Genomic DNA, 16,059 nt, shown 5'->3' on the forward strand with positions numbered 1-16,059 from the left:
CATACATTTCTAGTGGGCATGCTTTTGCTAAGTTTAATTTTAATTCAGCATTTTCTTTCTCTAATTTTGCTAGATCTTTCGTAAGTAATTTAATAAATTGAAATGACTGATTAGGAGTGAGATCACGTACCTTACTTACCTCACTCGGTGATGCTCCCCCTTCGTCGCAACTTTCTTCTTCTTCTGAGGTTCCTCCCCCTTCATCTATGCTCATCTCTGAGCTTGAGTCATCTTCGAAGAGATGGTTGGCCATCAGTGCTAATCCTGAGAAGGCTTCGACTTCTGATTCGGAGGATGAAGAATCATCCCAAGTGGCCTTCAGACTCTTGCGTGTAGAGGGCGTCGGTCTTCGAGGCTTCTCCTTGTGCCTTATCTTTAACTTGGGGCAGTCATCCTTGATGTGCCCTTCCTCGTTGCAGTTGTAGCATCAGACCATCCTTCTTTTGCGTTGATGCTTCCTTGACTGTGATTTAAACTTATTAGTTTTAACGAACTTATTTAATTTTCTTACCAGAAGAGTCACTTCAGTTTCGTCGATCGATGCTTTGGAGTCAGGATCGTCCTTTTCGGCTTGTAGGGCAATGTTGAGGTTCAACTTCTCTACTTGTTTAGGCTCTGCAAGTCGAGACTCGTGAAGTTCGAAGGTAGAAAATAAACTTTCTAAACTACTTACCTCAAAGTCCTTAGAGATATAGTATGCATCTACTAAGGACGTCCATTCAGGAGTTCTGGGGAAGGCGTTGAGCGCATATCGGATGGAATCTCGGTTTGTTACCGATTCGCTGAGATTTTTCAGTTGCGTTATCAGCTCCTTGATTCTCGCTTGGAGTTGCGCTACCTTCTCACCGTTGTTCATCCAGAGGTTTGTTAGTTATGTCCTGAGGATATTGCGCCTCGTTAGCTTTGCTTCTGAGGTGCCTTTGTGGAGCTCCAGGAATTTTTCCCAGAGGTCTTTGACGAAGTTGTAGCTTCTGATCCGACTTACCTCCTGGGGTGGCAGGACGCTGAGCAGGTGGAATTCTGCCTTTCCGTTGACCACGAACTCGGCTTGCTCCTTCTTCGTCCAGTTGTACTCTTCTTTGTCTTTTGGCGCTGCATATCCATATTTCATTATTAAAAGTATATCAAATTCAGTTTTAAAAAATACCTCCATTTTTCAATTCCATGTAGCAAAGTCTCCGTCGAACTTTGGGAGATGAATGTTCGCGTCGGCCGTTGTCTCGATCTTTGTGCTTCAGTCGGCGGTTAGTCCTTCTAAGGCTGTCGGGCTCTGATACCACTTGTAGGCGCAGCAGGTCCGACAAGAGGGGGGGGGGGGGTGAATTGCTTGTAAAAAAAATATATCCTCCTCAAAACTTTCAACTCAAAATAAAAGCAACAATAAAGTAAAGTAAAAATGACATAAAAGAAAAAGGGACTCAGCGAATTGACTTGGTTACAACCAATACGATTGTTAATCCAAGGTGGTTGAATAGATGCACTAATAGAGTCTCCTTCTCTGAAGGCGGAGAAGCCTTTTACACTTTTAAAGCTCTTACACGTTGCTTGGAAATGAAATATAGAGTTGATTTTCGTTAATGCAGAATAGCTATTCGAGACCCCTTTATATAGGGATTCCAAGATTTATCCAGTTCACATAATCTTCGAGATCAGGATTTGACTCGAGAGGGATCGGTCGACCGATCCCCAGGTTCGGTCGACCGAACCTGCTTACTTGCCCAACCTTCTGTCCAGATGCAGTCTGTGTGGATTGAGCCTGTGTTCGGTCGACCGATTAGCCAATGGTCTCTCCCTAAGCTAGCCCGATCAGCATGCTCGACTAAGTCTCTGGTTTATCTCTGGTTCGGTCGATCGATCAGAAGGTTCGGTTGACCGATTAGCCAACGATTGGTTGCTGATGTGGTTGCTGATGTGTCACCAATAGATGACTTCTGATGATAGGGGTTCGGTCGACTGATCATGGCGTCCGGTCGACCGAACACTTGTCAAGTCAACTTCTCGGTTGACTTGCTTCTGGTTTCGTTCACTTGGGTGATTGAGGCCAACTAGAATAGGGCTCACCCGAACCCAATTCTCGGCCTTCTCCTCGAGCAGTCTTCCGTCCCGGCTTTACGTCCCTCGAACATCATGCACGTTCTTCTCGCCCATCGGTGTACTCTTCCGTAGCTCTCTCGTCCTTCGGATGCACCGAGTCCATCGGCTCCCTTCCCGTGCCGTCCTTCTCGCTAGCTGTGTCTTCCACTCGACTTCCTGCGCTCCTAAGCTCCTGCATACTTAGACACAGAGATAAAAAATAAACAGGACATAACTAACTTGGTTGATGACATCAAAACAACCACGGAGTCCAATAGTGATATCCATACCAGCTACCCTAGTAGCACTACAACAAAAACCCTCATAGATATCGGTGGAACAACAACAGTTTTAAGTAAAAATCGATGTCTTTGAGTATTTTACACCGATTATTTCCAAAATCGATGTCTATGAGCGTAGATTTTCGCTCATAGACATCGATTTTTTAGGCGATGTCTATGAGCGCCTTTTTTTTCGTTAATAGACATCGATTTTTACTGCGGTTTTTAAAATCAGATGTCTATGATTAAATAAAATAATTTAATTTTTCCACCCATACTTAGTCGAAATTTGCAACACTTCATTCTTCTCTCCAAACCTAAACCTATGTCGCGCCGTCCACCCATACTTAGCCCTAAACCTATATCGTCGCTACGACACCACCACTTTCCTCCGGCCATCTCTCTCAGCCCCTCATCTCCCTCTTCTCCTTCTAGCGTACCTGCCTCTCCCGATCAGGATCAAAACCACCTGCTCCGGTCCTAAACAAAACCGCAGCATAAATGATAGATGCAATTCCCCCCTTCGAAGAGCACACTGGCCTTCCCGTCGGTGACCCTCTGCACGATCCCACTGTACATGTGGAAAGGGTTCTTTGGGGATCATGATCATCCCGGGCAGGAAAAGGGGAAGCTCGGGGAGCTTCGGCTTCGCCCGCGCCAGCAACACCGCGATGCTCTCCTCGCCGCCCGCCCTTGCCTTTGCCTCGGAAGGCGAGGGGTTCCGCTGGATGAAGTCTTTGAGGCCCTTTTCGCCACTTGGGAAGATTGAGGGTGAAGATTGAGGCCCTGTGGAAATGTGAAAACCCTAATCCCCTCCTTACATCTACACTCTTACCTGTTGCAGTTCTTTGATCTGATGTTGGTTTTGTTTGCCTTTTCACTATTGTGGTCGTCGCTGGAAGATTTGAGTGGATCGGTTGATATGTGTAGGGTTTACTCGATCGATTTGTTTTCTTTGCAAATCTACGCCCGTAGATCGGTTTGGTTCCTGCCTTTTAGTGGCTGTCTGCGAGACTACCTTCGAACTCCGATTATATCAATCTCCTGGGTCTACAAAATCTGCACTTCGCCAAAATCAAACCTTTCCTCTCTGAGATACCATCGTTGTACCAATCTCCGGGTTCTACACTTTCAATTTGTTAGGAGGAGGCAACAAATCGCAAACAGAGTCGAAGAGAAATGAGAGGAGGGTTACTGGAAATCGAGCCTAAGGAGCTCAAGTTCGTTTGTAAGTCTACATTTCCCTTTTCTCCTCCTCGATCAAGCGATCCATGTTTTATGTGTTTTTCGTGGTTTGCTTTCTTTCTGGACGGTGTGAGGTTGGAGTCGTGTACGATCTTAAACTTGCTTAATGGTTCGCATTTGGTCTTCGAAACAGTCTAAGTCCTACATTTCCCTTTTTTTATGATCATGCATGATGGTTGTGGATTGTTTTGTTTGGCTTCTTGGGTGGACTGTTTGATCACAAGGAATTCAGTTAGTTTTCTAACAATTTTTTTGCTGGTTGTGGATCGAGCAGTTGAGTTGAAGAAGCAGAGCTTGTGTTCCCTGGAGCTAATTAACAAGACAGATCAGTACCTTGCCTTTAAGGTATTTCTTTTCTCCTTTTTATTGCATTATTACTTACATCTGTGTCATTTATTGATTTAAGTTACTGGTTTGATCAAATCTGGATTTCTTATATAGTTGTTTGGGTTTTGTAATCTAACTAATCAAGCTACCTGTCATTGCTTGAAGCTTTCTGATAATCAGGCACAAAAGATGTTTGGCAACAGATGGACAGAGATTGCAAAGGTTGTATCAGGAAGGTATTTCAACCAAACTTCTTTATTTAGTATTTACTAATAAGCCATCCGCTGTGATGGGTGGACAGGTTGTATAAATATGATTTGTATTTGCTTTACAACAGAACAGATAACGCTGTAAAGAACCGCTTCTCCACCCTCTGCAAGAAAAGGGCAAAATTTGAGGCTTCATCCAAGGAGAATAGTGTTCCATCTTTGGACCCAAGCAATAAGAGGGTTCTTGTTGAAGAACCATCTATAGCAATACTAATAGGGGAACCATCGACATCAAATAAGCAGATGGGGTAGATGAATTCACTGTGAACTAAACCACCAAGAAAAAGTTTAATTATTTATTTTTCTTATTAGTATTTCATTTGCAAGATAGGTATCACATCTCTCCTCTCAAAGAGACAATTGAAGCACATAGGAGATCTCTTGGGGAACATGGTCCAGCTCAACATCTGCAAAGGCCACCTCTATTAGAAGTTCAAAACTTTGACACAGTTAATCAGTCATCAGGTAATATGAGAGGCTATACATATGATGGTAAATCACTATCAATTTGGTTTATCTTCTTTTTGTGAAAATATTTGTTGATGCCTTCTGCTGCCCCCTAAGCCCTCGCCTTTTCCTAATGACTAAGCAGCTTCCAATAAGGTTAGTCAAGCAACTTTCCTTGGGAGAGATGACCCAAAACTAACTGCCTTGTTGCAACAAGCTGAATTGCTGACTACCCTTTCCAAGAAGGTTAATGCAGAAAATACCAACCAAAGTCTTGATGAGGCTTGGAAGGTGCTAATTTTGTCAGCGCAAATGATTTATATTCAATTTGCTTGAAATGTTAACCTAACTTCTATTTCATTAGTGTTGTGAATCTTTGGAAACTTTGAACCATTAGGAGCTTCAAGAGTACTTGATTCAAACTGAAGACAGTGGGCTACTAAGAAAAAGAATTGCTATTTTTGTAATCAGGTAACTAATCAAGCTACCTGTCATTGCTTGAAGCTTCAAGAGTATTTTTCTCTTGTAAATATTCAATGTTTTCATGACCTCACATTGATGGTTCTAATTAGAGTGGATCATAGTTCCTGTAATTTGATTCAACATATGCTAGTTCCATGTCTCTCTTATGCATGAGTGACTGGTTTCACTCATTTAGTTTATGTTAGCTACATCTATCTTGTTTGGTTCAGTCTTGATCAGTTCCTAATCGTTTCTTCCATAAGTAATCTCATGAATTTATGCATACCAGTGCATTTCAACTCTATGTTAGGGTTTTGATTTACTGGAACCACATTTCATCTCTAAATTAAACTTACCTTTTTCAACTCAAGAAATTCTATAACCTCATGTGCCTGGTTGGTAACTTGTGTTTACTGTCATATGTTGATGAATGGCCTAAAAACCACTTCTATTTCTACCTTGAGATATGCTGATAGTTTGTTGGGTTTTGATCAGGTTGTTGAAGTACCAAATGTCAGTTGGGATGATATTGGTGGGCTGGAAAATGTCAAGAGGGAACTGCAAGAGGCATTTGAAGGTGAAAAGTGGTGAGATTAGGGACATGAAAGGTGCAAGAAGAATGGAGCAGTATAGCAAGTTGAACAGATTCTGATTCTCATAATTTAATGCCCCCATCGGGTTTGCCTCCGTCGGCCTCTCGAACGACGAGATCCGTCTGGAGGATGAGAGCCCTCTCCTTGCCGAGGAAAACGACGCCCCCATTAACGGCGTGGCGGAGTATGAGAGACCGAAGAAGGTTTTGAATTTGATGAGTGATACTGGTGGTGGGCATCGCACGTCGGCGGAGGCCATCAGGGCTGCCTTCAACCAAGAATTCAGCGATGAGTACCAGGTGAATTAGAAATTTAATTAGTGGTCTTGTCTCCAAGTGGTCCAGAAAGTAGCTTTTTCCCCTTACTCTATGGATCAAAATCTTGTGCTAGTGTAGGTCTTTGTGACTGACTTGTGGATGGAGCATACGCCCTGGCCATTTAATCAATTACCGAGAAGCTACAATTTTTTGGTAAAGCATGGTGCTTTGTGGAAAATGACGAACTATGGTACTGCACCTCGCTTGGTGCACCAACCACATTTTGTGGCAACTTCAACGTTTATTGCTCAGTTAGAATGTTTCCTTGTTTTTATCTTTCCGACACCTTGTTTTTATTCTTTTTCAACATTAAAATAGTGTTGGATAACTTCTAGATGTGTGTGTTGGGAAAATTGGTTATTGTTATGAATTAGTATCAATGTTCCTTAAATAGTTTAGCTGTAAGTTTATCTTTCACTTTGGCTTAAAACGATGAATTCCAATATTATCTTATCCTCAATCTCTTTCTTTGTGTTGGCTAACATGAGTTCTTATCCATATTGCAGAGAGAAGTGAAAATATTCTACTTGTTGACCTTCTCTCTGATTGTTTCACACAAACCTGAGAATAAATAGTTTGATGCGGTTTTTGACTACTGAAAATGGATATACCCTTTAATTCAGTGAGAAATGTTGGATCAGAGTGAATCATCAACTTATATTTGTAGTTAAGATCTTCTCAGAGACATTTTTTAGTCTGTTTATCTCTATTATTTGGCACAATCAAAAGCCACAGTCACTAAACACTAGGAAGAACTGTGTGCCTTGGTCAGTGATGGTGCAAAAAAGAGGATCATTATCATTATCATGCCTAGTAATTTCAATTAAAGTCCATGCTGCTTTTATCTTAGGCGTATGAGGTAATCAGTGAAATTATATGGAAGTGGTTTTTTTCAATTAAAGTACTAGAACTATAGACTTGTCCTCTGCTCATTTTACTTTCTTAATTTGAGAGCAAATCAGGAGAACCCTATTTAAATTTAAATAGATATCTCGTTTCATCATCGAGTGGATAAATGCATAAATCTTTATGGTATTTTGCAGGTAAAGATCACTTGCATGTTTCTCAGTTTGGTGGAGAATAAGGTAAACCTTTCCATTAAAGGATCCAGAAGATTATTTTTTATTTACTGGGGTACTCCTCAATTTTCATCAGTACAACATGAATGTATTCCACAAGCTATTCTGGGAATGGATGTTATTTGTCAAGCAAAGTCTGGAATGGGTAAAACGACAGTTTTTGTACTTTCTACTCTTCAATAAATTGAGCTAATAGCAGGCCAAGTTGTTGCACTTGTGATGTGTCATACAAGAGAATTGGCCTTCCAGGTTTGACTTTATTTTTAAAGAATGATTTATGTTGATTTTGGTGGTTCTAGAATTTTGATTCATATTTATATTTGTGCAGATTTGCCATGAGTTTGAGCGATTCAGCACGTACTTACGAGACATCAAGATTGCTTATTGTATACTATACTTGTTGTCCAGTAACTTATCTTTGAACTATTAATATTATATCGTGATATAGGTTTTACATCAAAAACCAAAGAAGACACTGAAGGAGATAACCAAAGATTTATGCCCAGTTGAGACCACTTATAAATATTCAAAGTTTCAGTCATTTAGATTGTCAGTAACGAACTGTTTTTTTGGTTTGATTTGGTTTTCAGGTTCTTAGCATACAACAGTTATACAGAATCAGTACTATGTACTGGGATGACATGTATAGCACGCAGAGTATTACATCAGAGGTCTGATTTCACTTAGATATGTTCTTAATATATATATATATATATATATATATATATACATGCATAATTTTCATATTCACAATGGAATAGCTAAGTGTGGTACCAACTAAGTTTGTGTGGGGACAAAATAGAGAGCAATTAAAGCACCAAGACGGGGCCAATCTAGTGACGCAATAATGGTGCGTTTCTAGCATCTAGTAATATTCTTGTTGACATAACCAACTGATGGAAGACAATTGGGAATAAATATATTGGCCTATACCAAGTCTTCCATCTCATAGCTTGCCTTTGGGACAAATGGTATCAACCTTATTTTGCAATGACTTCAAACTGTTTTGTTGCACTTTTAGGTCTTTCCAAGTAATGACGTAGAGTTTTTTTTTTCCTTTTCAATTTTATAGATCATTTCAAGTATGAGACTTGTGATGGCCGAGGGCTCAAATAATTCTTCCAATAATTCTTTCTTGTTAGATGATGATTCCAGGTAGGCCTTAAACTTTTTCTTCCTCTGTTCTACATATTAGTTACTATAAATTAGATTTACATTCTTCCTCTGTTACCCTCCTGTTTATCCACTGCTAATCCCCCTGTGCCTATCATCAAGTAAACAGGGTAGTATTATAGCAAATATAATATCATTCTTTTATGATATGATCTACACATGCACATTATAAACAATATACAATAAGCAATGATGATATATAGTGAATTTACTTCTTTACTTATTTCTTGTTTTACTTGATGTATTATTGAGCATCCTCATCCATATATTATAGGCCTTGGAAATTATATACAGTTATATATTGACCATAATATTAGTAATTTGATTATCAAGTTGATCTCATAGTTCTGTTGGTTCTAAAGGAAATTTATTCTTTGTCACTTTTTATACGTACAAGAGTTTTGGATTGTTTAGGGGAGAGAATTACAAGTCAAAAAAGCTCAAGTTCTTTAGTGGATATATACAGTTGTTTGTTTCACCTTTCTTGATCTCAATGCACACCAATCCCTTAGTTTAGGGAGGTAGTACATTTTGTTGAGTTGTTGTTACAAATTAATCCCTTATATTTATGTGATAATTGATGAATGTTTCTTTTTTTAAGCATTCCAGTTAGTCATCTTGTTATCTTACTGTTTTTTCAACTATGATTTTTGGTCTTGGTTTACTAATATATTATTTATGTGTTTTTACAGTTTACAAATCTTAAATACTCTAGAGTTGAAATTGATGAAGTGCGGATCGAGTGGGTTGAATGCATGCTAGATTACATTTGAAGTGCGGTTCTACCTTGATGTGTTGTTAAAAGAATGTTCTACCTTGATTTTGATATCTATTAGCTAGCTTTTGATGTAAAAAGAATGTTTGGGTATTTTATGGATACTGTTGTAAGAAGATTATTTATATAATTTGTGAATATTTGTGTATTTTATGGATATTGTTGAATGAAGAATATTTGTATAATTTGTGAATATTTGTGTATTTTTTATTATTGTCGGTTTTTCATTGTTTCGGAAATCAAATTGTTAAAAAATATCCATATTACATCAGTTTTCCACCGCTGCAAAACCGGTGTTATTAATTAATATTACATCGGTCATTTATCGCTGCCAAAACTGGTGTTATTAACATACAATATTACATCGGTTTTACACCGTTGATGAAACGGTGTCGTTAAATGATACTACACCGGTTAATAACCGATTCGAAGATCGGTGTCGTTAAGTGATACTACACCGGTTTTAAACCGATGTCTAAAATGGCAGACCTTTTACATCGGCTTCATAGACATCGGTCGAAAATGAAATAGACACCGGTGGAAAACCGATGTCTATGAGGGTTTTTGTTGTAGTGTAGTATAAGTAAGATCATCTACCCTAACTAAGTTGTTATAAAATTCAGCACATAAACTTATGTTTACTGAACTGGTACAGTAAACAAGATTATGTAAGTTATAGTGGTTAATGACCTCTACAGCTAGAATACAGGAACATAAGAAAAACTATCTATCTAAACACCTAGTCCTAATAGACATATAAATGGTAGACTCAAACCTAATCCTAAGTTCGTCAGTTGGAAATCTAGGATCAACACTAGCAGTAGAGGGCCCAACACCAGATCTAGAACGTTTTCTACATTATAAAAAACTATACTAAGCATAAAAAATAAATGAAATATTTAAAGAAAACTTATGGGGGAAAAAGAAATTTACTAAGGCATCATGAATAATATTTTTAGAAATGACGACCTCGGTTGACTTGCAGTTGCGTAATGACCAAAAAAACGAGGAAAAATTTTAATTAGCACTTCCTCTCTCGTTGAGGCTCAAAGAAAGTCTTTACAAGAGATGAATAAGTACAGTGCAAAAAGTGTTGGAGTGTATACTAAAAGTCTAGCTTTTGTATAAACATTTATAAGAATCACATTGGTCCAGTGTCTACATTTATATATACCAAATGTAGATGTTCAATTAATTTATATTGTAGATAACATAGTGTGTAGTGTCACACACAGAAGATTGTGTTATCGGTTCTTTATAAATTATAAATAGTAGCTCACGACTAAGATGGAAAGGAACAAACCATTGGAATAGTCGTAGTGTAATTAGGTATTAGTTTATCTTGACTAATAAATTACACTAGTACACTTTAAGTGTATTGAGCAGAACCATTTAAGGTAAGTTCTTTTATACTAATTTAATAAAAGAACTAGACCTTAGTTATTATGGAAGTGTGTGCTCTTAATCCTAATATAATGACAAGCACATATATTTAATATTTATTTCTTTGACTTATCAAAGGGTGAGATTTAGTTTGATAAATCAAAATGTCCGATAAGTTGGGAAATGATGTTACTTATAGTGTGACTTGTTGATTATAGAAGGAAACTGTGCCCTAGTAATCTAGGTTGATAATGTCCCCAAGAGGAGCTCATAAAGATTGTCATGTTAAACCCTGCAGGTGGACTTAGTTCGACATGACGATAAGGTTGAGTGGTACTACTCTTGGACTAAGATATTAATTAAATGAGTTGTCAGTAACTCACTTAATTAGTGGACATTCGACATCTTAAACACAGGGAGACTAACACACTCATAATAAGAAGGAGCCCAAAACGTAATTTGGGATTGGTGCAGTAGTTCAATAATAATTCTTTAGTGGTATGAATTATTATTGATGAAATTAAGTTGGGTATTCGGGGCGAACACAGGAAGCTTAACTTCATCGGGAGACCAAAACCAATTTCTCCTCTCGGTCCCTATCATAGCCTCTCTATATATAAAGTAGTGTATCCATCTAAGCTCATCTTATAGTCCATGTTGTTGGCATTACTATCCAAGAATGCTTCATGTTGTTGTGATCAATGTGAACAGCAAGTTCATATTTACTTGCTGTGAGATGTCGTTTGCTTAAAACGTGAGAAGATGAAATTATTTTTAATTAAATAAATTTTCCTTTTCATGGCAAAAGAATTAAGAAAGTTTTTATTTAAATTTCTTTATTTGCCAAGACCAAGAATTATAAAAGAGGAGGTAGAGGTGCTTTCATGGCTAACGACTCTATTCTTTTCTTCCTCTCTTTTCCTCCTTGGTGTGGCCGGCCCTAGGGTCTTCTCTTCTTCTTCTTTTCTCTTCCTCCTTTGTGGTCGGCAGCATCAACACAAGAGAAGTCCATGGTGGCTAGTTCTAGCTAGGAGAAGAAGGAGAGAAAGAAGGTTTTGTTTCTAGCATCCCTTGGAGCTTGGTAGTGGTGGCCGGACCTCTACTTCTCTTGGAGAATTGTGGTGGCCGAATCTTGCTTGGAGAAGAAGGTGGCTTAGGTGGATTCTCATCTCGGTAGATCGTTGCCCACACAACGTCCGGGATAAGAAGAGGAATACGGTAGAAGATCAAGAGGTTATTTGCTTACAAAGAAAGGTATAACTAGTAATTGTTTTCCATAATCATACTAGTTTTCTTTGTATAGTTATTTTTGGAAATACCAAACACAAGAGGCATATGATTCTAGAGTTTTCGGATTTGTTTCGAAGTTGTGTTTCTTTTCTTTTATTTTTTGAATTTGTGATTCGATTGTTCCTTTTGGTTAACCTAGAGTTATTTAAGGAACTTAAATATTAGCTTTCCTTAAAAGGCTTTGTTTAGGCGGTGGTGGTTGCTCCCATATCCAAGAAGGTCATGTGCCTCGCCATGCAGTTCTGGAAGCCAATTTTGGAAATTAATATTTAATAAAATTAATAACATAGGTAGATTTGAATTAATAGTGTTAAGTTCCGCTTGCGATTCAAATCTAAACCATTAAGAACAGATAAGTTAAATTTGGAATCAATGATGTTAAGTTCCGTCTGCGATTCCTAATTTAATTTCTAAAGAGCACAATAGGTTATTTAAGGAAAGGTTCGACACTTGTACAAAAAAATTTTGTACAGTGAAACCGGTATGTTTTCCTAGAACTAACCAACAATTGGTATCAGAGCTAGAGTTTGCCTCTGTGTGTTTGGTTTTCAAATTAGGTTATGCACATGTCGACATATATAATTTAGGCAGGATAATAGTAGGATGTGCTAACTTTGTGGTTGCAGGCTCCAACTATTATGGCTTATAGATGTTGTGTGTGATTAGACCCTTGGACATGTCAAGGGCATTATTTTTGTGTGTGCATGATTGTATATAACTAATACAGCAGGAGTTGTATTAGCCTTAGGATTTTAGAATTTTATTTTTGATCTAGATTACATATACATTCCTTCGTGGAATATAGGATCGATATATGTAAAATTTATTTTTATCACGGATCGGATGCTTACGAGGCGTGGTACTTTTGGAGCACTACAGGCGCAGTGGAATAACAAGCAAGATAGATGCGACGACTCGACCCGGTGGCAGTGGCTAAAGAAGGCAGCAGCTAGGGTTAGAGCACGCAGAGAACAGTGATAGAAAAAGACCATAATAGTTAAATAAATAATTTCCATATTTATTGCTTTTATTTACTGTGATGTGTGTATATGCATGTAATGTATGCTAGGATAGTTTAAAATTCCTCACTTTAAATAACTAAGTGGGAGAGGGATTTATTTTAATAAATTCCATGGTCTCCATTACTGGTTTGTAAGTGATGCAAACAAACTTGCGCGTTGGCTCTGAGTGCCTTCCTCCATATCGGATGAGTTTGTTTGCGGATCACTAGATCAAACTTTCATTTTAGATGACTATAGGAAATTAATTAAGAGCGTGTGATCTTCCCCATCGGAAGGGGCACAATCTTATTAATAGACTTAGTGTCAAGTAATGGTATACACTTAGGCACGTCTAATAGTATCTTCGTCATCGGAGTCACTGCTATTATTTGTGTGACCAAAGGAAGACCAACTATTAATTTGTCAAAAAGATAAGTTGACAAGATAATAAAATTAAAACCCCCTCTTACAAATGTCAAATTTTTGTATACGTCCACACTATCATGACATACAAAATTCATGGTGTATGAGGTAATTTTATTTGTCAGGATGACAAGAAAATAAAATTAATGGGAAAAACTCCTCTTACAAATGTTTGGTTTTGTATACATCCACACTATCATGACATGCACAATTCACGGTGTTTGAGGTAATTTTATTTGTCATAAAGATTTATTGACAAGATAATTAATGGGTAAAACCCTACTCTTACAAATGTTCGAATTTGTATACGTCCACACTATCATGGCATGCAAAATTCCCGGTGTTTGAGGTGTTGGTGAATTTAAATAATATTATTTGAGGAATTAATGTTATTTTAAATTCAAAGTTTTGACCAAAATATTTGATCAAAGATAGACCAACTATTAATTTTATTTGTCATGAAGTTAGAATGATGAGATAATAAAATTAATGGACAAAATCTCTTTTTGTATACGTCCACACTATCGTGGTATACAAAATTCATGGGGATTTTAAAGTGTTGGTCTTAACCAAATATTTTTGTGATTCTTAGGTTTTCAAATGTTAGTCAATCCCCTAATTGTTATACTATAGAAAAGACTTAGTAGTCCCAATTATAATGATTGGAAATAGGACTTGGACATTAAGGTAGACTGTCTTCTTAGAACTGAGAACAATATAGGTGTATTTAATTTATTAGTTGTTGAAACATATTTAGTGGTATTATCTACCAGTACCTGGAGTGTAGATACAGATGTCACTAATCACGTCTGCAATTCATTGCAAGGTTCTAGGACACCCGACAACTATATGAAAAGGAAAACATCGTTTACATGGGCACTACTGCAAAAGTAGCAACTGTTACAGTGGGAGATGTTTATCCTCTAATAGATATAAGATATAGATTTTCAGAAGTTGTCTTTACGTAATGAGTTTAGAAAAAACCTAATTTCGGTTTCTAAACTATTAAAGAATAGATATTCTGTCTATTTTGATAACATATTTGTTATAAAAAAATAGGGAAGTTATCGCATTTGGGCGCCCCGGATTGCTATACCAGGGACGCCCACCTGGTTTTTGACCGGGTAATATATATATATATATATATATATATATATATATATATATATATATATATAAAGAATCAAGAATTTTTTTTGAAATAATTTTTAATGTTTTTAAAAGAATTTTTGAAATAATTTTAAAGGTTTTACAAGAATTTTTAAAAATAATTTTTTAAAAGACTTTATAAAGTAATTTTTTAAAGTTTTAAAGAATTTTTAAAATAATTTTTAAAGTTTTTAAAATAATTTTTTTAAGATTTTAAAATAATTTTTAAAATAATTTTTTAAAGTTTTTAAAGAATTTTTAAAAGTATTTTTTAAAGTTTTTAAAAGAATTTTTAAAAGTTTTTAAAGAATTTTTAAAATAATTTTTAAAAGTTTTTGAAAGAAATTTTAAAATAATTTTTAAAGTTTTTGAAATAATTTTTAAAATAAATTTTTAATGTTTTTAAAAGAAACTTTAAAATAATTTTTAAAGTTTTTAAAAGAATTTTTTAAAGTTTTTAAAGAATTTTTAAAATAATTTTAAAATTTTTTAAAAGAATTTTTAAAGTTTTTGATAGAATTTTTAAAATAATTTTTTAAAATATTTTAAAGAATTTTTAAAATAGTTTTTTAAAGTTTTTAAAGAATTTTTAAAATAATTTTTAAACAGTTTTAAAATAATTTTTTAAAGTTTTTGAAAGAATTTTTAAAATAATTTTTTAAAAAGTTTTTAAAAGAATTTTTATTAGAATTTTAAAAATAATTTAAAAGAATTTTTTTAAATTTTAATTTAGTTTAATATATATATACAAAATTCCCGGTGTTTGAGGTGTTGGTGAATTTAAATAATATTATTTGAGGAATTAATGTTATTTTAAATTGAAAGTTTTGACTAAAATATTTGATCAAAGATAGACCAACTATTAATTTTATTTGTCATGAAGTTAGAATGATGAGATAATAAAATTAATGGACAAAATCTCTTTTTGTATACGTCCACACTATCGTGGCATACAAAATTCATGGGGATTTTAAGGTGTTGGTCTTCACCAAATATTTTTGTGATTCTTAGATTTTTCAAATATTAGTCAATCCCCTAATTGTTATACTATAGAAAAGACTTAGTAGTCCCAATTATAATGATTGGAAATAGGACTTGGACATTACGGTAGACTATCTTCTTAGAACTGAGAACAATATAGGTGTATTTAATTTATTAGTTGTTGAAACATATTTAGTGGTATTATCTACCAGTACCTGGAGTGTAGATACAGATGTCACTAATCACGTATGCAATTCATTGCAAGGTTCTAGGACACCCGACAACTATATGAAAAGGAAAACATCGTTTACATGGGCACTGCTGCAAAAGTAGCAACTGTTACAGTGGGAGATGTTTATCCTCTGATAGAAATAAAATATAGATTTTCAGAAGTTGTCTTTACGTAATAAGTTTAGAAAGAACCTAATTTCGGTTTCTAAACTATTAAATAATAGATATTCTGTCTATTTTGATAACATATTTGTTATAAAAAAAATAGGGAAGTTATCCCATCTGGGCGCCCCGGATTGCTATACCACGGACGCCCACTTGGTTTTTGACCGGGTAATATATATATATATATATATATATAAAGAATCAAGAATTTTTTTTGAAATAATTTTTAATGTTTTTAAAAGAATTTTTGAAATAATTTTTAAAGGTTTTACAAGAATTTTTAAAAATATTTTTTTAAAAGAATTTTTAAAGTAATTTTTTAAAGTTTTAAAAGAATTTTAAAATAATTTTTAAAGTTTTTAAACTAATTTTTTTAAGATTTTAAAAGAATTTTT

General features: G+C 35.5%; 1 protein-coding gene across 1 annotated transcript; it reads left to right on the plus strand.

Annotated features, from left to right (window-relative positions):
• Positions 1 to 4,109: 4,109 nt before the first annotated feature.
• LOC122037955 (transcription factor MYB88-like) lies at positions 4,110 to 5,695 on the plus strand. The gene is made up of 6 exons (XM_042597457.1): positions 4,110 to 4,162; positions 4,264 to 4,443; positions 4,527 to 4,660; positions 4,788 to 4,933; positions 5,040 to 5,113; positions 5,581 to 5,695. Exons 1-6 carry the CDS (start codon positions 4,116 to 4,118, stop codon positions 5,693 to 5,695), a joined length of 696 nt encoding a protein of 231 aa, XP_042453391.1. The 5' UTR covers positions 4,110 to 4,115.
• Positions 5,696 to 16,059: the final 10,364 nt, after the last annotated feature.

Source organism: Zingiber officinale, chromosome 1B (assembly GCF_018446385.1).
Source record: "Zingiber officinale cultivar Zhangliang chromosome 1B, Zo_v1.1, whole genome shotgun sequence".
Classification (NCBI taxonomy): Eukaryota; Viridiplantae; Streptophyta; class Magnoliopsida; order Zingiberales; family Zingiberaceae; genus Zingiber; species Zingiber officinale.

What these genes read in the sequence shown, in the direction of transcription:
- LOC122037955 (XM_042597457.1), top strand. Translation starts at nt 4,116, where the DNA reads ATGTTTGGCAACAGATGGACAGAGATTGCAAAGGTTGTATCAGGAAG. An exon ending in GCAAAGGTTGTATCAGGAAG is followed by an intron (nt 4,163 to 4,263) that starts GTATTTCAACCA and finishes GCTTTACAACAG; the next exon opens with AACAGATAACGCTGTAAAGA. An exon ending in GTCTTGATGAGGCTTGGAAG is followed by an intron (nt 4,934 to 5,039) that starts GTGCTAATTTTG and finishes TTGAACCATTAG; the next exon opens with GAGCTTCAAGAGTACTTGAT.